General features: G+C 32.1%; 1 protein-coding gene across 3 annotated transcripts in view; it reads right to left on the reverse strand.

Moving 5' to 3' along the window:
* Timeout (circadian regulator timeout) overlaps positions 1-23,193 on the reverse strand; it is a 118,187-nt gene that overhangs the window by 94,170 nt on the left and 824 nt on the right. For all 3 annotated transcript variants that reach the window (XM_072894904.1, XM_072894903.1, XM_072894902.1), the window contains exons 3-15: positions 22,998-23,151; positions 22,715-22,895; positions 22,469-22,600; positions 22,268-22,363; positions 21,980-22,143; positions 20,130-20,247; positions 19,718-19,980; positions 18,918-19,050; positions 18,685-18,839; positions 17,718-17,851; positions 17,479-17,632; positions 17,275-17,355; positions 11,105-11,202 (exon numbers count right to left, since the gene is read on the reverse strand). In XM_072894904.1, the coding sequence (XP_072751005.1) occupies positions 11,105-11,202; positions 17,275-17,355; positions 17,479-17,632; positions 17,718-17,851; positions 18,685-18,839; positions 18,918-19,050; positions 19,718-19,980; positions 20,130-20,247; positions 21,980-22,143; positions 22,268-22,363; positions 22,469-22,600; positions 22,715-22,895; positions 22,998-23,151 (1,863 nt within the window). The remainder of the gene's footprint in view (positions 1-11,104; positions 11,203-17,274; positions 17,356-17,478; positions 17,633-17,717; positions 17,852-18,684; positions 18,840-18,917; positions 19,051-19,717; positions 19,981-20,129; positions 20,248-21,979; positions 22,144-22,267; positions 22,364-22,468; positions 22,601-22,714; positions 22,896-22,997; positions 23,152-23,193) is intronic.

Raw genomic sequence — 23,193 nt, forward strand, 5'->3', positions numbered from 1 at the left:
GATGTCCAATAAAAAGGACCAATTTCTCACATCCACTTAAATGATATTCCTCCGGGGATATCATTAACTGCGCAAATGTCTTTAGAAAATAACGTTAGTCGCATCCACGTTCAAAAGGAGTGCATTATCTCTGTGCGATGTAATTCCGTTTCAATATAGATCATCCAGGATGGTGACCTACATCGTCGTTTATCTATTCATCTTTTTGCTTTTATTACAAGACAGTGAATCGTGATAAAAAAAAAAGCACGGAGCTGTTTCATTCTCGTATCAGAATTTTAACTTTGTCTTCTCACCGGTATCCTTCTCGCTTTCAATGAAATAGCATTGCGTTGGACAGAGATATGCATTTAAATTTATCTCACGTCGTTTCACGAGAACGAAAACATAATTGTGTCGTCGAGAAGTCATTAAGACGTACTTCCTTTTAAGGAACGCCAGCTAATGGCAGACGCAGTTTAAATAATATCGCGCGGTTCTCTAACAAGTTCAGTTAAAAGTGTAATATATCCAAGGAATAGTTCTAATTAATAGAAAAAAATGATACTCAGGCTGTCTACTCAAATTTTGTAAAAAAATTCTCTGAAAATTCCTAGATTATCTAGGTATTATATTTTTGTACAAAATTCCAAGTAGAATATTTTCAAGACCTTCTAATACAACTTTCTTAAAAATAAATTTCTTTATTACAGGCGTTTTCTATTTTTCATTCATATGAAAAAAAAATACAAAGCCTCTCAAGTTTTAAGTGCTAGATTTATAAATGTACTAAAAAAAACTGAATAACTTTCGTAAGATAATGTTTCTTGTATAAACTTGCATAAAATTTTCATTTTTTTATCATTAAAAATTATAAAGAATATATACCTCATATTCAATATTAATTTGACATTAAAACGTACAAGTATTGATTGTGAGATGAGGCGCTGGTAATATTTCGATTCTATCAACTTTAAATTAGATTTCGTGTTATTTTTTTGTCATTTTGCAATCACCTGTATTTTCTATACAGAATTTTAGGTAAACATTATTAGAATATTTATTAAACTTCATTTCCGTCCGAAAATTTCATTTACGTCAAGCGTCTCGGGTGATCTAATTTGTATAATTAATATTCTAATAATTCTAAAATGGAACCTTTTGTAGAATTGTTGCAGCACTTAAAATCTAAATGATTCGGCAAGAATGTAAATAAAAAGATCATTCAAGGACAAAGTGAAACGCAGCGTGAACCTCCCAATTTTTTTCCGGGCCATTCTTTTAATGGCTGATTTATTTGTTTAATCTATCAAAAAATTTTAAAACAATTGAAATTAAAGCTCTGAATAATTAATAAATTTTCGTAAAGTTAGACGCTTCACCCAAATAAAATTGTACGAAATATGCTATGCAATAATCGCGACAAAAAAATTAATTCCCCGAATAATATGTAATAAATTACCTCATACGTAATAAATTATCTGATTGCTCCTACAAAATCCGATGCCATTCCAGATCTGTCCATTTTCTCGAACCTCTGTTGATGCATCTTCAAAAGCACTTACAAAACACTCCCACTATATATATATATATATATATATACAAAATATATAAATATATAAAAATATAAATGTATGTACATGTAACAAATTCATTTAAAAAGTCATTAAAAAGATGCCTTTGGTATAGATGCACAATTAATTTATTATAAACGAGCGTCTCACCAATACTTACATGTCCGATATCTCGACTTTGATTTATTTAATTAATATTCTAATAATTTTTACGTATAAAACTTTTTATAGAATTATTATAGAATTTTCAAGTAAATCTGATAAGAAATGCTAAAAAAAAATCAGCGAACAAAGTAAGACACAGCGTAAACTTGACATCTCAGTTTGTCTATATAGCCAGAACTACTTGTCTAATTTTATCTAGAACTATTAAAAATAAAGCTAAAACTCTCAACAATTAATGAATTTTCACGAAGTAAAACGCCAGTTTACACACATGACTGACTGTTTATAATATCAGAGCAAAATGATCAAAAAAAGAATTTTCGTAAAAATTCCCTAAATCCCAATAAAATTCCATAAGACTTCACTGATTTCTCCTGATTGTCAGATACAAAAGAAATCCCTGAGAATACCCGGTTTTCCATATTTTTCCAGAGAGTAGAAAAAAAATAATATATTAATATATATATTTCATAAACATTTTTCCATGTAAAATATAAAAAAAACTTTAATCTTCAAATAAAAATTTTTTAAACGGAAAGTTTTTATAGATCCTATTTAATCAATTAAGCTTTAATAAAAAAAATTGCGAGTAACAATTATTTTCTATTAGTAATAAACTTATATTAGCTGATATTTACAACGTACATAGTATCTGTACATAAAAAATAACTATCATGTCTTATTGACAGAAGAAGAAAGCTTTGAGTCTCTTGTTTAAATTCACTAAAAACTATTTTTTTTTTTAATTAATTCATTTTCACACAATGCTATCTAATTTATTCTTGTATAAGACTTTTTCTACGTTCTGAAATAATCTCGATCTCTTAAAATGCATCAACAAGTAATATCGATAACGAAAAACCGTTATCAAAATCCCAAGCGTAGTTTACGGTTTTCAATTCAAAAGAAGATTAAGCTTTGCGCCAATTTGCATATATATAGTCGATCACTTAGAATGTCACGATAAAACTTTTCGGTTGCAAATCACAAAAAAAAAAAAAAAAAAAAAAAAAAATGATAATTGATTATTGCGTTCATTGATTTTCGAGAACGGAGAGAATCGTCCATCTCGTCCCTTCCTTTCTCGTTCTTTCATCCTCGTGCATACGGCTCATCATGAAATAAATAAATCCGACGCGCATTCAGCACATAGCGCCAATCCGAATTCAATTTTCTGGCGAGGTCCCGCAAGGGGAGAAGTATTATCTGTCGGGGTGCTGCAAAATGGCAAAAGGGATGGCTTTGGTAGCAGTGATAGTTCTATCCCATAGTCACGAGCGAACATAAAATTTTTTTACGTAAAAATATACAGTAGAAAGTTTATGCATGCAAATTTTTATACTCTTTCCTAAACTAAATCTATTTTTCAATTAATACTATTGCTAAAATAAAACAAACTTGAGAGATAATAGTATAAAATAATACTCGTATTTAAAAAAAAATTATTATCAAAGAATAAATTTCTTGCTACAGAATTATATTAATATATATATTTCATAAACATTTTTCCATGTAAAATATAATAAAAAAAAAACTTTAGTCTTCAAATAAAAATTAAATAATAATTTTTTTAAACGGAAAGTTTTTATAGATCCTATTTAATCAATTAAGCTTTAATTAAAAAAATTTACGCTAAAATAGCATCCAACATAAAATGTTTCTGAGAATCTAAAGGGCTAAAAGCAGAGAATCCTTAAGTTTTTAATTTTTTATAGTATTTCGTAGACCATGAAAACGCGCGATGGACTCCAGTTGAATTTCCATGTTTAGTGGGCGAGGCACATGCAAAGCAGAGAAGATCGGCGGTGAAACATCGTCGTGGCCTGGTACGGTCTCTCGAATTTCAGTGGCAATCGAATAACCCACCGCGAAATCCGTTAAGCAGTTATTAAAGCTCCGGAGAACTTGCTCGTCTCTCCCGTGGCTTCCGTACCCTGCAGAAATTTCAGTTATTTCTAGTAGGGCACACAAATCCGATTTAGATATTCTCCTGGAACGTCCGCGTGCCTAGAAGCGGCCGGGTCGCTTCGGGCGCACAAGGTAAAAGCGCACATAACGGAACACACCATGGTGTCCCATTCGTCGTAGGGCGACCGCGGTAACTCTGTGTTTCGCGGAACATTACATTCGCATTAGCCCGAAGGAATATATTCAGCCTGGAATGCCAATTGCAAGGGGCCTAAACGACATACATACAATTGCGCGATTTACGTGGAGTTTGTAACGGGGTTGAAAATATTCCAAGAATTATATTATTCGAGTAAATATTTTAATCTTTTTCTGTTGCATGTCACACTATTCGCGTATAAAAATCTTACACGTTATCTCGAGTATGCAATCTATGTTTTATAAGTGTTAAAATATTCTCAAACGGAAGGGAAGAAGCAAGCGAGGGAGAAAATCGAACGACAGAAATCTGAAGCCTCGGTGATAAAAGATACTACACGTGGAAAGTAACGGAGCGCAGGAGAATGTCTCTGACAAAAGAAAGGAAAAAAAAGCCGGATAAAAGGATTCGTACAAACAATAAAACATAGAATCATGGAAAATACTTAACGAGCGCATAAAATGGGAACCCTCGTCGTAGACGAACATGAAAGGCAAACAGCGAACGAAAAAGGTAAAGCAAAGATGAGAAGGAGCTTTGGTCCTCCGTAAGAATAGGTGCAGGTGAAAGCCGATAAATGGAATACGAAGGAAGAAGAAACAGTGTAGAGATACATATAGAGAGACAGTGAGACGCGCACCTGGCGCGTAGAGAGATTCACTGCGCACCAGAGTTACAATATAAATGATCCCGTCTCTCTGCGTCCGCGCCCACCCTCCCCCGTCGAGATTTCGACCCCAGCCCGACCGCCATCCCCGGCCCATTTACATATCTGTATTATTCAAGCACGACTGTTATTCAATTTCTACGCAGCTCGTAAATGCATTATTATTTAATCGAGTCGTACGCCGCCGGGCGAGATTTGCCATGCGACGCGTCACGTTTGCGTACAAAGGGTGCGTAGAACGCGAATAGTTAACAATAAGTACACAGAGACGAAACGTCAGTTATGCCAAATCATCAGAATCATTTTCGACATGATATTAAAAATTAATAACGTGATTCATGATTATCTTCATGCATTATTTAGAAAAAGTATTACTTGAAAAATATTTCAAAAATTAAATGTTAAATATTAATTAAAAAATATTAAAGAAAAACATTGAATTTATAATATATTTAATTTATTAAATTTATATTTCAAATTTGAACGCCACAGAAAAATTTTATTCTAAGACATGTATATAATTAGAATTGTTTCATTTTTATTTTGCAAAAATAGAGACAAAGGAGCTTCAGAAAAAAGAAAAAAAAAATTAAATATATTAAATATTAATTAAAAATTATTAAAGAAAAAAATTGAATTTATAATATATTTCAAATTCGAATGTCGCAGAATAATTTTGTTTAAGACGTGTATATAATTAGAATTTTTTATTTTTATTTTGCAAAAATAGAGACAAAGAAACTTTTCAAATTTAATTAATACTGTTTCTCTCTCAACTTATGTATACGCACAATATTTGTTAAATTTCTGACATTTACGAGACCAATCTGTTATATTGGCTTGAAAAAGCTTAAATTCCAACGCTAGTGTGTGTTAATATAAATATTTAAATATTGCAAATTTTCTGCGCAGCGACGAAACGTATTTTATTAAAAATGTCAACTTTTTCACAGTGTTCATTACTTACACACAAAATTTTTAACATTGATTTGCATTCATAGCGAAGAGTATAACCGAGGCAATTTCATGGAATTTAACCTTCAATCATAACTTCATTAACTGTTACCGAGGGAGAGACACCGTGAGAGCTTACGTAAGACTAAAGTGCCCTCGGTGCACCCCTTGCATATCATTTGTATAGCTATAACAGAGCCCAGAGTTAACGTTTATCCTTCCTCTCTTTTGGTTATCTTTCTTTTTTTTACAACTACTGACTCTCCCCACGACGAGTTTAGAGAGCCGGAAGAAAGAAAAGCCAACGGATATATTTCACATGAATATCTCCCAAGGTATGCCCGACCAAGAATGGCAAAGGTAAAATATCTATCGCCGATGAAGAAAGGGAAAGGGAGAACGAGCGATAGGGGAAAGCATGATGAAATGAATGAACTCGTTGAGTACCGCTTTTGCATATTAATGGTTATGCGTCGTTAGGGAAGAGGCTATCATATCGTCGGCAGGAGGAAGAGAGCATGACAAAAAAGAAACATTAACGCGCGGTGGTTGTCTCCTCGATACCGGAACGCCGTTAAATGTCGGGTTGAAGTACCCTCTGAACGCTCCACTCAATACTTGGGTGTTACTCGAGTACAGACGTTTATATCCCTTCACAAGAAACTCGTTTGAAGAATTCTTAAATTCGTATGAAACATTTATTTTCTGCGAAATGCATACTACTTTATAAAATGGCAAAGAGATGTGAAATAGATAGTAACCATTACAATAGGGAGTTTGCATGATTTTGAAAAACAATTGCATTTTATAATTTATATATAGTTTTAAATGTAATTATTTTTTTCGTAATTTTTTAATGCAAATTAAGCGAGAAAATCAATAATAAAAATTACATTGTTTGAAATTGTCGAATACGGTCCTCCCGAACGCGATGTGACGTCACGCACTCCAACCAATCAAAATCATTTTCTCACAATTTAAATTTTATTAAATTTTAATTTAATTTTTTAATACCTTTCTATTGATTAAAATTTAAAATTTTCTTATAAATAAATTTATAATAATACATATTTAAATTACATATATAAAAAAATGTATTTTTTTTAATGCGAACTCCCTATTAGATAAATATATGTGTAACTAAGAAAACATCATAACATTTTTCTAAACAAGATCATTCTTAAAAATCTTAAAATTGATTAAAATTTAAAATTTTCTTATAAATAAATTTATAATAATATATATTTAAATCACATATATAAAAAAATTTATTTTTTTTTAATGCAAACTCCCTATTAGATAAATATATGTGTAACTAAAAAAACATCATAACATTTTTCTAAACAAGATCATTCTTAAAAATCTTAAAATTTTTTCATAAATATACTACTGGACGCAATACTAAATAATTTTCTTCGAAAATCATTTATCTTCCAAGAGAAAAATTACAGATTTTAAGGAAAATTTCGGTACTGATTTTAAAAATACAGCGACATTTTACTGGAGAAAATAAAATCGGCAAATCCAACGGTAGACATTGGCTTACTCCGAAATCGCAAGAAGTAACACGATGCATCGCAATTTGATCGGAGAAAAGCGGACGTGGCGTACCGATTTTGGCCAAACTATCTTACGGACCGATGTCCTGGAAAAAGGAAGGACCTTACGAGAATGCAAACATATGGTAGCGATCGCTCGAGTAAACGTAGGATGTAAATATCAGCTAGAGCATAGCTCTCGCTTTGCCTCAAATCCCTCGGAACGTCGATTCGATCTGATTATTGTTCACCTGCGTTGCCATAAAACGGGAAATAAAAAGAAAAATAGCATAATGCGAAAAAACAAACAAACAAAATATATACTTCATTAAATTTTCAGTGCCTCTCATAAAGGATGTAGATATGTAAGATAATAGGATTTCTACTCTAAATGTCACTTGCGCATTAACTTGAACTTGCAAAGTGCAAGCTGATTGCAAATAATGCATATTTCCCGACAACATTTCCGCTAAAAGGAGAAACTGTCAGAGAGTCGTTTCAGGAAGAGTTGCACAAAAAAAAAAGAATAAAACTAAGAACAAATGTTGGTAGTAGATCTGTTGTTTACCCTGCGTCTTGTACTAAATAATTCTCGTTCGTTCCTATGGTTTCACGCCGCTCGGAAGGAAGACGAAGTTTTCACTCCGACAAAAGTTCTTTCATACCTCTCGAAGCCACTTCTCTACTTCCTCGACATATAGTCGAAATCCGGCGCCGCCAATCTACGTATTTTAGGTACACGGTACTTCTCCAGGAAATGTCAGAGATGACTTTCTTCCGGCAAATAAGCAAAATTATTATAGTAGTTCAGTGATGAAAAAAAATTTAAGATATCGTGCAAGCATATTAGCTACATTTTTGCAATAAAATATCCATTTCTTCCTCTCTCTCTTTTCACAGAGGTATAAATGTACTAGTCTATATGTTAGAATTTAATATATGTAAATGTATAAATTTTTGATATTAGAAATTAATTTTATCTTTATTACAATATTATTCACAAATATAAAGGGGAAGAAAAGCCTGACGTAAAATGCGTTAGTTAACCAAACATATACAAATGGAGTAAACATAAAGGAGGACTCGCTCGTACGATCGTGGCATGCAAATTTCGTCACACAGCGTTCCAAGACTTTTCAATTCGACCTTCATTCATCAAACCTTTGACTTGGAGGCGAAAAGAACACATGGGCTTACTCCTCACGAGCATCCATCACCCATTCGGTCTAACAAGTTGAAATCGAGCGAAGAGAAGAGAAAAATCGCGCCCAAGTACAGCACACATCTTCCTCTACATCCTATTCTCATACTTCAGTCCGAGTAAGTCGATGAAACGTATACTTTATACATGGCAGTACAGTAGCGTTCTACTCGCAGACAGACGTGAATAAGTAAACTCTTTCGGTATGCTAGACAACCTCCTTTATATTGATCGCGATTATTTATAAATGCTGTTGATGAAGTGTCCTTGTCACGGATGACAAATAATCATTTGTTCCTCTCTCGCGATCTGGCCTCTCTGACCTTCTCCCTACAAAGTCGTCCAAGTTATTTTCTACAGAAAATTTAACAAGTTCAAGAAGTTTATTCCAAGAATATCTAATTGTCCAAGATGTTAACTCAAAATGCGACGATATTACGGGCAAGATTGCCATCGTTATTTTAATCTAGTATATATTGAACGGGATTTAAAAATAAGCAATTACAGCTGCAGAGAGAAAAGAAATCTTTCGTAGAGGTTACTTATACGGTTCTTTTTCAACTGTGAAGTCGAAATAGCAAAGACTTGTAATAATGATTGAACATATTTTCATACTTCTTCACATTTCTCGATGTAAACAAAATGTAAGCTAGGAAAAGCTTGTTTCGCGAAGCACGCCCACCAATTTCCGCGATGTGCTTTATCAACGCAAAACAGATACTGTATTACATACAACGTATGCAAAACTATCGGGATACGACCGAGTCGCAAAGTACAGTCGTTCAGACGCGTAAAATGTATGCGGAAGCAACTGAAACGGAAAAACAACTCCAATCGAGCCAATGTGTGCTTGGGATTGACTGCGAGAGACTCCGTTTTCCTCCGACAAAATCCATACACGCATCGGCCATATATATATATATATATATATATATACCAAATATTTAAATGCAAATGATTTCTTTCATTACTACTACCTTGAATCCACGTGTTATCACGTTCATATTAATAAATATAATAATAAATGGTATTATGTACTATATATGAAAAAGACAGTACATGTCATAGAATACAAGTCATTAGATAGCGTCTAGGAAGACTTTCGTCTTTATTAGTTTTTTAATTTTTTCTTATAAATTATCACACATCGATTGCAAATTTTTGTCAACATTAAATATACAATTTTCAAATTACGCAAGTCAGTCAAGTAGAGTGGACTTAAAAGTGAATAAAAACAGAGATTTAACTCTTCCTGAAAATCTTTGGAAAAAAAAAAAAAAAAAAAAAACAAAAAGAAGATTCACCTAACGCGTAAATATTGCGTGTGAGAGTTTGATGCGTGCGTGATGGAGATAATGGATGCTTCAGACTCTACTTACATCGTAAAATAAAATAGTCTAGATTATATATTTCGGAATCTCTCCGAGAGAGAGAGAGAGAGAGAGAGAGAGAGAGAGAGAGAGAGAGAGAGATTTTATATAAAACACCCTCTGGGTAAATATTACATGAAGACTAGGGCATGATTGTCAGGCTGCTGCCACATATATGTGTATAACAAAGTGTACATGACAGCCATAAGCTATCGTGTCATAAACTGTGAAATTCAGTGCAATGTGGATTTTAATTCATATATGTTACAGGATACGACGAAAAGAAGTTGAACGCTTGACAACCATGTAATGAGACATCTACTAGTATGTCTGTAACGACTAGAGAGAAAAAGAGACGTTTAATCGATAATTTTACGTCAAAATAAAATTATTAATTTAAAAAATATAAATTTTATAAAACAATAAAGTACGAAATAATATTTGCTTTGACTTTGTTTTATAAATTCTATTAAATATTGTGTATATGTATAATAAAATAAAATACAATAAACTAAATTATTTTTTTTCTAAAAAGTTTTTAAAAAAGGACCAATCTGTGTTGTGCTTTGTATCTCAATCTGTATATAATGTTCGATAACAATAACAGTTTTTATAAAATAAAATGGTTTAAATTCTACATATACAGTGATAAAGGAGAAATTTTACTATAAAAAAAAACACAAACACAACAATAACTTTTTTCATTAAAATAAACTGCTTCTATTTGTAGAAGCATAACAACAAAATTAAAGGATTTAAAACGTCTACAGCAACTATTATTGTGTTTGTAATAAACAGAGATAAATACGTGGCGGGCCCGGATCGTCGCGAAATCTCGGCACTGAATAGCGTAGTTATTCACACATAAATTAGACGCGTGAAATGAATACCAACGGCGCGTTTAATTAAATTTGCGTCATGATATACGCGCCAGTTATTACAAATCGTCCCTGCAAGGGAAGAGCACCTTGAATAAATTTATGTATTTATATATCTTTCTCTTTCTCCTTTTGATACTTTCTTAACATAAAACACATAATATTATTACAGCTTGTATATTCGGCGCGCTTACTTTTCTTCCAAATGTTTTTGAGTAAACTTCATAATTCAATAAATTAGCAGACGTAACGAACTCTTCTCCGTAAAGGAAGGAAAACAGCTCATTACTTTCGTGCTTTAACCTAATAACGGACTTTGCTCTTTATAATTAGGCGGACGCAAAACAGGAAGTACTCTTTTCTCACAAGGTTACGTATGCAAAGAGGATATAAGTTTCTCGCGATAGACTCAAGTTGCGCTGGCAATCTTCAGGAGGGCAAAAAATGCTAACGATCTATGCTTTCAAAGTACCAAGTTTTAACTTTATTTCAGAGACGAGTTACCGGAGATTGTCGATACATGACGTTTCGTTTTCTACCCGGTTAGCTCGCGTATACTACCAGGAATTTTATTGAAATAATTATATTGCAAAAAAAGGCGCTAAGAGAAGAGAGCGCCAAATGTTTTTATATCTTAAAATTAAAAAAGAAACTTTGGAAGCATCACTCACCGCCCAGATCAGCAAAGAAAATTTCTCGAAGAGCTAGAAATTCTTCCTCGGGAGATATATCCGCTCTGCCAAAGCAGTCATTCTCGGCCCAAATCTCTCTGTAACACAAATATTTATTTTATTCAAATATTTATTTTTAGCTTCTCTAATGAATGATAATAAACATTAATGCTAAAACAAATATTCTGACTGCAACAGCATAATAACATGATAATGTTACGTGATCTTAAGAGAAAACAGCTTTTAATGTACTGTAATATACAGCAATATGACACTCTCGTGTACATAATTCACAGCAAAATTGCAAAAACCTTCATATTTTATAAATTATAATCCCATATTGAATATTATTTATTTCATTGGATTTTACGAAATAAAATATTAACTATATCGCGTTTTAGAAGCAAATACGTCACAAAACAAAAAATAATTTTTAGAAAATAAAGTTGCAAGTTTCAATAAAATACTGACGACACTATGCAAAATTCTTTCTCTCCTAGAAAATTATTTAGATTTACAATTTATAATATTATCATTTCCAAAAAGGTTCAGAATCACTTGACAGAACCATACAAATCACATGCGAATAATTGATTTTGGTGCGCTATTAATAGTAAATATCCAAATATTAAATAAAACAAGTTCATTGTTTCAAGTTACATGACTGTATATAGAGAAGATTCGTTCAAGTGTTGCCGAAAAGCGATGAAAAATTCGAATGCAAGCTCAACGGGTGTCGTAGAAGGTTCCTTTAAGCATGAAAACCTCAGCACGATCTACATCAACATTGAACTACTTGTCTCAAGTGCTAACACCTGACCTTCATTCTTCGTCGATCCTTAGTTGATCCACGCTATTCTATCATTGACGCCGATACAAATGCTTCTCCTTCACAAAGTGCGTATTTTAGAGGCATGAAAGTACCACACGAAAAACACCAACGCCATTCGCATAAAGAGTGTAAGAATAGTAAGAGTTTCAAAGATAGAAGCACCTTCAATTTAATTAAATTCGCATTAAACATATATTGCAAAAATTTAACATATCGCTCCAGAGAAAAAATTCTCAACTTTAATAATTAAAATATCTTCAAAATTAAATTATATAAACGTATTAAAAAAAAAAGAAAAATTTAATTTTGTGATAATCATAATTTATTAAAACTTTGAAAAATTGTTTATATAATTTTTTCTAAATAATTATTTCTTATTCCTTAACAATTTTTGACTTGTTAACATTTTTATTATAAAAAAGTTACATCTAACAATGAGATAGATGTGAAAACTAGTTTAACAACTCTGAATACCCTGTATACTCTATAAAAACTTAGAAAAAAGAAAACAGATGCTCATGTGCGAACGTGACTAGAGGACAAGAGTGAAGTCACGTCTGCAGGAACATTCTGAAAAAGGATGTAGCTAATGATGAAATACTTTTAACCTTATATTACAGAACGAAATAGCTTTCAAATATCATGTTATTTACTTTGAATTTTAATTAAAAATTTACTACAATTTTTTAATTATAATTTTCACGGAAAAATAAAACTTTGCATTGTCACCTAATTTTAAAATAAATAAAATTTTTAAACTAAAATATATATATTACGTGAAAAAACTAAATTCTATAAAAAATTTAAACATACAGTTTTATCTATTTTTAATATTTTCTAAACATGTTGTTCAGATATAAAATATGTATAATTATATCGGTAAGTGTTTTTATAAACCGTGATAAATCAATTTTAACACACTCAATTTACTTCATTTTTAAATACATATTTCAATTCACATATAATAAGATTTAAAAAAATTTTCTAATTTTATTATCTTTTATATAAAAATAATTTTCAATTCTTTTTAAATTTGAAGATACAAGAAAGCTATCATAAAACACAAAAATTTAAATTTTACAATTAGAAATATATAATATTCAACATGCAAAAGTCAAAAAATCAGAAAGGAAAATATATAATAAAACAAAATAAAAATGTGACGTAATAAATATATTAATATAATAAAAATATTACGATAATGAATTTTTCCACCAATATTCGTACGATATACTATAATTTCACATTGGTAAAAACAATAATGATGATGATAATTTTTTCTATTTCATTCCATTGCCGCTGCACGACTGGTAATGAAAATCACTCCTACTTTATGTCATCCTAATAGCGCCGGAGTCGCATTAAAATCCGAGAATTGGATTTGGTCATTTAACACGAAATCGCACTTAGTTGTAATTCTACTATATAAAAGTAAACCGTATGGACGATTCTAACGCAGACATGTGCGTATGAATACAATGTTGAATACAACGTGTTTCGTTTTATACATATACATGCGACACACATTTGTACGTTTTACAATATACGATTCTGATCAGATTCAAGACCGGACATGATCCGTTCCCGTTTACACACCAGCAGAGACGTAATCCGTGCATTGAACGAACGAATCGCAACTACTATATGTAAATCGAGTTTTATTCTCGGTTAAAAATAAATTTTTCCTTTCTAAGGCGAAAATCGTTAAGATTAAAAGAATATCGATCAAAGTCATTTGGCTTATTATAATACTTTCAAATATATCAAAATTGAACGAGCTTAGTTAGTACTGAACTAGATTGGAAACTTTATTCAAGTAACGTTTATTTAACCCTCGGGCACCTCCGAATTTTGCCACCCTATTTTACCACACATAAATTAGGGTAACCCAGAGTCTCTTTTATTTATATCTCGGGATCTAATAAAGCTATTTTCAAGTATTTTTTTTTTCAATCGATACGTCAGACAGCAAAGAAAAAGAATATTTCGCTACAAATGTCACCAAATTTCAAGATATTTGGAAAAAAACGAAAAGTGATCTAATCGTTTAGCAAAAAACGCACAAATTTTTGATATGGGTTAATGTAACCCAGAGTGGTGCCTGAGGGTTAAATAAATAATTTCTCGATAAAAGTCGATTTGTATAATCAAGATTTAAAAAAAAAAATGTTCGTCCTTCAATCATTTTTAATTTGAGATTCAATTCAAGAATTGCAGCTTCATCATTTCATAGTTAGTCTCGACTATCGTATAGAACGTTTCAGAATTGCGGGTCAAGGAAGTCTAATCCACCTTCGAAAGCTTCCCGAAATTTTCCCCGTTAGAGATGAATCCAATAAGCGAACGCGAGGGCGAAAACGCAAAAGAAGAGGAAGGGTGCGCTGTCCCTCGAGCGGAAGAAGTGGCTCGTATGGCGCGGCTGCTGGCTGCCTGAATAGAAATTCAGCAGCATACAATTCCCATTATCCCCCGATTTGAAGTTCCGTGACAATGGAATCTCTCAGACGCGCTGTACCCATCGTCGTCGCCGTTTCTCGACTCAACGTTCCGACATACAAGCCGATACCGCTTTGCCAGACACGAAATGGATAATTTCGACACGTTCATTCTCGTGCTTGGCAAAGTAATAAATCAGCCTTCGTGATTTTTAATATTAAATTGTCGCGAAAAAAGGCAAAACTGTCGCCCTTAAAAATATACGCTGTCACATCATTTGTAACTCCTTTTTTTTTTTTTTTTTTTTAAGAATTATTTTCATTTTCTCTACTATTCTTTTAACCTGTCACATAATGTAAATCAAAATGAAATATCATCGTAGAAATATAGTTTCAACATTTCTATGAATAATAAATCTAAAAATTCGCTTCTGTATATTAATTGCGAATCGATATCTCAAAATAAATAGCGAAGCTATTTTTCGCGAGCGATAAAATCATTATTTCACACATTTTCTCGGTATTTTTTTAGGAATTATGCAATTCTTAAAGGTTAAAATCACTGTAAGAGAAACGCAGACGGTGCAAGTGGAAAATTAGGGAGTTAAAGTCAGTAGCCAGACGACGGAGTATTTGCTAGGCAAACGAAACACGATTACCAGAAGCACTATCCGTAACCGCGAAACCAAGATGTGTACGCGAAAAGGATAAGAGACTATTTGCCTTAAGTACCTACGTCTTACCGTAAATGTCTTATTAATAATATTGTCTAGGCCCAGACATAGTCTATATGCGGCATAGTCAACAGTCTGCTACTTTTATCCCCTTGTGTGCACAAGGTCGCCATGATTTTGCAGGCTCCCATTGTGTGCTAGCTATAGTAAACATTACTCCCTACCGTAAAGTGGACGATGGAATATTACGTACAATCTCCCGAAGTAGTTCGCAGCGACGATACTACGTAAAGAAAAATCACGGGAAGGACTATAATTTCATAGCTTTATGATGATAGAAGAAGACAGCGCCGGTAAAAACCGCTTCTATCTCCACGGTTATATCACGACACTCTAATCTGACATAACTAATAAAGTCAAAGATTAATAATCTTACGTATCGTGTATTTTTCCGATAAAATTATGTTTTACATGTAACGCCACGTGACGTTATTTTGAAATGTCAGCGAGTTTAACGGCTCTCTTTTCGTTTATTATAAAACGTTATTCTTCAATATTTGCAAATTAATTTTTATTTAAAAAAAATAGAGCTTAAAACGATGTACTTGTACGCGTCTGCGTTGAACGAAAAAGCTTTGAGACGTAAAGAGAAATCTAATTAGATAGAACTAATAAAGTCAAAGATTAATAATCTTACATATCGTATATTTTCGGATGAAATTGTGCTTTACATGCAACGCCACGTGACGTTATTTTGAATGTCATCGAGCTGTCAATTTGACAGCTCTCGTTTCATGTTATAAAACGTTACTCTTTTTAATATTTGCAAATTATTTTTTTATTAAAAAGACAGAGCTTAAAACGATATGTGCATGCGTTTGCGTTGAACGAAAAAGCTTTGTGAGACGTAAAGAGAAATCTATTTATACGTCGGCGAGTTTATCAACGAGGGTGTATCGAATCTCGCGGAAGCATCGAAGCGGCGATTAAGCCTTAGAGCGAGGTTTGACGAGGTGGAACGCAGAAACAAGTTGACGGAGGGACATGACTCATAGGCACATTTAGAGGTGGAACACTTCAAAGAGTTGGTTGGGTACCCGTTCACCTCGGTAAACCGGTGTATACCGACGCGCGTTACAAGAGAGCGCGGCAGATCCCTTTCAGATTTAATGTAATGTAAATATCCGCCGCAGTGCAAACGCCTGGCTTTTCGCCAGTTAATTGGCCGTATGACTGGTCGGGGGGTGCACACAAAGCCGAAAAAATTTCCAACAAGTCAATAAATGTAATTAATATATATGTATATTATGAGAATTGTAATGAAATAATTCCTAAAGAGTTGGCAGATAGTCATAGCAAGTTCTTCATTAAGATTTTTTCCTTGTCAAAGTTTCTAAAGTCACCTTTAATTTTTTAAGTGGAAATAATCTAATTACGAAGCTTGTTTTATACATATATCATCACGTAGTACAAAGTAAAAAAAATGTGTATCATTTGAATTATATGATGATTAAAAACTGTCTGTATTAATATATCTCGTAAGATTAGATATTTTACGTGTATCTTCTTTAACTCAAAACATCAAAACTTTGAGTTACTGGCCGTTCAACCCAAACGTAATAAACATTTTTATTTATTAAAATAAGGTTCTTAAAACTCCCGTAATTAATGTCATACTTGGATACCTTGAGATTATCTCTTGTGTCGTCGGAAAATATATTATACTCGGTTATAAAAATATATCGGCGCAAAAAATATATAAAAGGGTAAAAAAAAAATAGAAAGCTCTCTTTACATTAATCATATAAAAAAAAAATGACACAAATTAAAAATTAAGTGTTGAAAAATGGAAACACAGGTCACATACTGTATAAAAACACGCTATATAAAGTCTTTTATCGCGACAAAACTAATAAAATTTTCATAAAAATTTATGTATTAATTCACCGCGGTGTATTAAATTATGTTACAAACGGGAAATTATAAACGTAATTTTGTATTCCAGTCCAAATAATTTCTCGTATGCTTCATTCCAGTAAAACAGCAAAAAACTGAACTGCTAGAACCGTTAGAATTGCGATACATTGATAACAGTTTAGGTATAAAATCGATTTTCCAAATAAACAACAATAAGCGACATTACCATCGGTTTGGCATGAAGAATTTCAACGAGTTCGACAATGAATTACTTTCCGGCAAATCGCTTTTTAAAACGAACAAGTATCTTACCTTGCTGCACGTAGAAGACCAAGCGCCTGGTCTAAATTCCTCTGCCGTATTAATTTCTGTATCTTCTTCATAGCGTCTGATCTATAAATTAGAAGAGAAAAGAAAACATAAACACATAGAATTATATTTCAATAATAACGTAAATATTTGAGTAATATAAATTATTTCCATTATAAGTTAATTCCATCATATAAAGCTACATACTTTTGATCATCAATAGGTGTGTCTAAGGTTGCGTCAAATGGTATCATTTCTGGTATGACGGCCTCTCGCATTACAGCAGATAATTCAGGACCAATAATGTCCCAACGTTCTTCCAAAGAAGGAGCCGAAGTTTCACTCTCCTGATGAGTAGGCTCTGCTTAAACAATTTTTTTACATATCAAATTTAATTTATATTATTTTAAACAGTTTTCAACGATCGCTATACAAGTAAATCTTACTTTTTCGTCTTTTAGCCTTTTTTCGCCTTTGCTTCATTTGTTGAACTACGAGGTGTCGTTGACCTTTCTGGCAGAAATGTTCCAGCATTTTCAGAAATACATGAGCAGTCGTTACAAGGTCCACCAAGTACTGCCTGAAAGACGAGTATATTTATATAATTATTTTATGTGTATAAACAAGAATGACGATAAACTTAAACCGCCCTCTCGTTCCTTGTGACAAGAAATTAATTCAATCTCGTTACCCGTGCATTAATTTGTCAATTTAGTTCCGGTAACGTTACTAGTATGAAAACCAAAGTTTGACGTCGTCCTGTTTTCGTCAGCGTTGCCGTATAACGTCAAAGTAGCAGCAATGTGGCATTGCGGTACGTCGCGCCGCCCTTACATTTCCGTCGTGGAAATCCGCGCAAAACCCGTCAAACTCGTAGCAAGTTGAACGCCCACCGCCTTTTCCCATTTCGCCGGCCGGAAGGTCGATAAAAGTTGTTTATTCCGCCAAGGAATCGCGCAGAAGGGAGAAAGAAACGGGGGCGTACGAGAAGCTAGCGTAGAGAGATCCAGCCGAAGAAGAGAAATAGTCGAAATGGCGTCGAAGAAAGCCGAAGTGGCTTCCTGGCTGGTCGAACCGATTGATCTGAAAGTGAATCAATCTGTCTGCGGTAGATAAAACTTTCGGTAAAGAGTTCTTTCTCTCTCTCTTCAGGAGACGCAACGCGGATTCGTCCGGCACAGACGCGATTGTTCGGCGACGCGTCGCATAACTTTTCGCGATACCTACATTATTTTTATTACAACCTGCTGAAAACTCGTGACAGAGAATTTAATAAAAAATTAATCTAAAATAAAAACTATAACAAGATTTACTTAGATGATTTAATTCTTATTTTTTCGGTTTTTTCTTTTTAAAGTAACTTTTTGTTATTCTCTCTTCCAAAATTTTCTGGATGAAATTCTATTCACTTACCGTGACATTTTAGTCTCGTCAAAGCACAAAAGCTGAGAGAGTATCGTTTCCCGATATTCCGGGACGTAAAAGATATTGCTTTTAATTATTTTGCTGGATTCCCTGACACCATGATCTATACTCTTATCCATTGCCAAAAGAGTATTAAGAAGCTCCTAAAATATGAGATATATTTCGTTAACTTGTCTAGATATTCAGCACGCAACGCTGATTATACGCGTACAATTTCCTACCTGATATGCTTTTAATGCTAAATGCAATCTACGAGACCAAAGAGGTATCTTTTTCTTATCAGTTATCATCATCTCGTAGTATTGTTCCATTTGCCTTTGTACTAAATAAAATATTTCCGTGGATATGGTTTCGCTAAAATAAATTTTTCGGTAAATAATAAAGTAAAATAATAAATGATTAATAAATATTAATAATACAAAATAGAGTACATGTACAAAATGTATATAAAATTAGAATATTTTTTACATAATTACTAGTATTATAAAAAGAATCAATACGAATCAAACATTCTGTCACTAAAATTTAATCACATAGAAATACAAAACATATATATTGTATGCATTGATATCTGATACTCTACAAATAACGAATAAATAAAATTCGAATCGCAAAAATAATTCAAATGCAATATATATATGTTTAAACGAGAAATGTGTAAATATATAGGATAACTTTTACTATCGTCCTCATAATTTATATATTTTAGTAGAAAATATAAAAGAAAATAATTGACTTATATGTCACATCGGGCAAACAATATTAATATATTCTACAAAACTTTATATTGATTATAATTTTGACGTTTAAAATTACTATAAAAATTATTTTATGCTGTAAAATAAATTCACGCAGATGTTGGAGAAATTCTTTAGACTTCTTTCTAGATAAGATCCAAAAGAAAGCGACGATGCGTAAAACGAGTTCGAAAACTGTCTCGCTTTCTATCTTTTAACAGGATATGCACTCGGCAACAATGTTGGATTTTGTTACAAGAAAGTTGAAAAATGCAAAGGTTTACCTCACATATTTCACTTCAAACTTGTAATGGCGATTGAATTCCATAAAAAAACGTAAAGCCCACAGATAAGAAGTCGTTTCAGATGCTTCGCCGTGAGTTACATTGATAATACAAGATCTAGCGAATTTCATTACAGGATTGTATGCTCCACTAAGAAACTCCACGCAAAACTCTTTTAAAAAAAGTCGTACACTGAGAACAGATGTACGTTCCACTTTAGTATCCTGTAAGCCCATTTTATCTTTGCGTCGCTTTACTCTTTTCTGTAAAAGACATGTGCTTTTTAATTATTTATTTACTGATTCCCCTTTATACAATTCATATAACACAAAGTCTGAACCTATTTTCACTTATTTGTGAAAATCATAAAAATAAAGAAAGATACATTATTAATTGATTTTGCAAAATTTACCTTATTGTGACCAAATTCCAAAGTTTCGATTTTTTGATACGGTTTATGACATATCATTTGATTTTCTCCGATTGCTTTCATATTTTGCACAACGTAAGTGCCGCCAAACCGTGAATGTCTAAAAAAATTGAATAAGAGAACATACATGTAATTTCAGAGATTAAATCTATTTTTGAAACAAGAATATTTTTCAAAAAAATGCAAATATATATATATACAAAATATCGGGAAAACACGAGTAATGTTCACATTTCAAGCAAAAATTAGATTTGTTTTGATTTCGCGTCTCCCTCCCTTACAGGGCTATACACGTGCATAAATTGAAAAGCGGAAATATATGTCCCCCCCTAATACTACTAGAAAAAGAATCATTCAAATTCAATTTCACCCATGACTCCCGAAAATCCAATCAATAGAATAAAAGGCAGCTGTCAACAACAGATAGTTTCCTAAATAACGAAGACGCGCATCCCCTATCCATTTTCCCTTATTTTTTTGCAAGAAACTTGGTTCCATCACCTTCCTCATCAAATATTTTTAAACAAGCACTTAACTTTCCGAAGAGTTTGTTAAAGCGAGCATCCTGTCACAAAAAAAAAAAAAAAAAAAAAATTAAAATACTTGATAATTCATAATTTCTATTAATCAACTTCCTTAATTTCTATTAAGAAAAGTTGTAACTTCCAAAAACACTTTTTTCAACTTTTTACAACTAAAATAAGTCTTATAAAAAATAATAAATTAGCATTATATATATAATTGTTGTAATTGTTTAAAATATATAATTAATAATGTATTTAATTTTTTCAAAAATTTTTATTTCATTTTATTATAAATAAAAAAATATAATTCAGAAAATAATTTAAAAGCTAAAATTATACATAACATTGTATCACGATAAGTGCATATACGACACAGTCATCCAATTTCGTTATTATATTTACTTGTTGCTATCAAAAGGAGATCTGTGTTCGTGACACAGCTAGGCGCTGCTTTATCGTTTTCCGATCAAATTATCTTCCATCGACCGATAGGAAACACGAGGAAGGTGAAGGGATTTTTTTCATCGTTCCAGTCCCTTTCAAGTCGTAAAAAGCCTTTTGCAAAGACGGGAGGGATGCGCGCATCCACGGGCTTCTGGAACGCGCGCTCGTTACAAGAATATGGCTCGCTTCTCTCCAACAAGTGGATAAAAGCTTCTATTCATGCTTCGGATAGTCCTGTTTTAAAAACTAGGTCATATTCATTATACGCGTATCGCATCGCCGCGCCATCGCAAAAATCCCCAAAGGCATCCGTCAAGTAGCAATCGGCGCCTTTTAGTCATCTCATTTTTATGATCGGGCTTTTAGCTGTAGCTACTCATTAAAACGATAATTATGCGGTAGCTGTTCGTAAAAGTGCATGTTTTATAAAACCGAATAATACGGCTAACGTATGAATGAAATACTTTGTTAGCCCTCATTATACGGAGTTTTTCGTGCATTGATATCGAATAAAATATCTATGAAAAGACGTTTGAAGAGTTGTTTTAATTTTGGAACCAATTGATTCCAGATTAATTTTTTCAATTATTCAAGTAAAACGTAAATTTATTTTCTCTATTTAATTATATTTTTTTTGTATATTTATTTTAAACAATTATGTTTCGAGCAAAACATTGTTTTATACCCAGACATTTTTTAATTTGTTAAAAATTAATTTAGATATAATAACTGTTCTTCTCTTTTTAATTCGCATAACACGATTAGATCTTCATCGTAATAAATTAATATCTTACAATTTTATTAACAATTTCATTAATTAATTGATATAATAATCTTATTAGTAAATGTATCAAATAAACTCACCTAGATCCAGCATATTTTTTTATTTTGTCCATTTTTTCATGCAATTCCTTTTTTCTTAAAGCTACAAGTTTAGCTTCATCGTTTTCTTTTTCAGCAGTACTGCGTTGCAAACCAGATGCAGCCAATTGGCTTGCATTTTGTTCACGTAACATCAAAGATATAATCTAATTATATAAATAAATTATATAAATCGTTTTTTATTTACGAATAATAATCTAAGTAATGCAGTATTATTTCTTAATTATTGTCAAACATAAAAAAATTAATGTAATTCATAATTTTATGTACCTCCAAAATTTGCATGTGATATTGTTGTTCCTTATTATTACTGACAATAAACAACAGTATATCGACTATACCCGACGCGTGAAACGCAAACAATATCTACAAATAAAAAGATTCTATATTGTCACTCGAAACCATGTTCAATATATATTTTGTGTTGCAAAAAAGACAAAAAATTTATTTTAATATAGTACAGCAATTCACCTCATCGTGAACGGTAGCATCATTATCACCTCTTTTATCATTATCATTAGGTGGTACTTGTAATACATTTCTAATAAAAATAAGTATTCTTTCAATTGTTAATTCATTTTCCTCCCCTCTTTCTACACTGTCCTATAAAATAAAAATTATTCTATAGTCAATGCAGGCACACATACACACACACACACACACACACACACACATATACATTCTGATCAAAGGTCACATAAAGATTTTGCCACTCACAATATTAAGTAATTTTCCCAACCGTCCAGCTATCGTTAACCATACATTGTCATCGGTTAATGCTGCCTTATATTCTTGTAAATGTGAAATTATTTGTTGGTACAAACTGTACATTGTTTTCTCTGTTGGTATCTGCTCATTATAAATGACAAATGCAGAACTTGTTAAATTGATAAGTAATCTGTTACATAAAAAAACATAAAATTTAATTACATCTGCAGAAAACTCATACAATCTTTTTCACATGTATTATGTTTCTCCGCTAACAATTAATACCACATACCGTAATAAAACATCCCAAAGTTCAGTATACTTAACATAATGTATGAAAATTTTCACAAGATCTGTTTGAAGTAATTTTGTTCGACCAAGAAAACGTCTTATAGTATGTGTTTCATCATCTCTTCTAAGATATCTGATAAGATCTTTTATAACATCTGTCAACAAATTAATTATATTTAATTAATTACTTTTCATGT

Source organism: Anoplolepis gracilipes, chromosome 6, assembly GCF_047496725.1.
Source record: "Anoplolepis gracilipes chromosome 6, ASM4749672v1, whole genome shotgun sequence".
Taxonomy (NCBI): domain Eukaryota; kingdom Metazoa; phylum Arthropoda; class Insecta; order Hymenoptera; family Formicidae; genus Anoplolepis; species Anoplolepis gracilipes.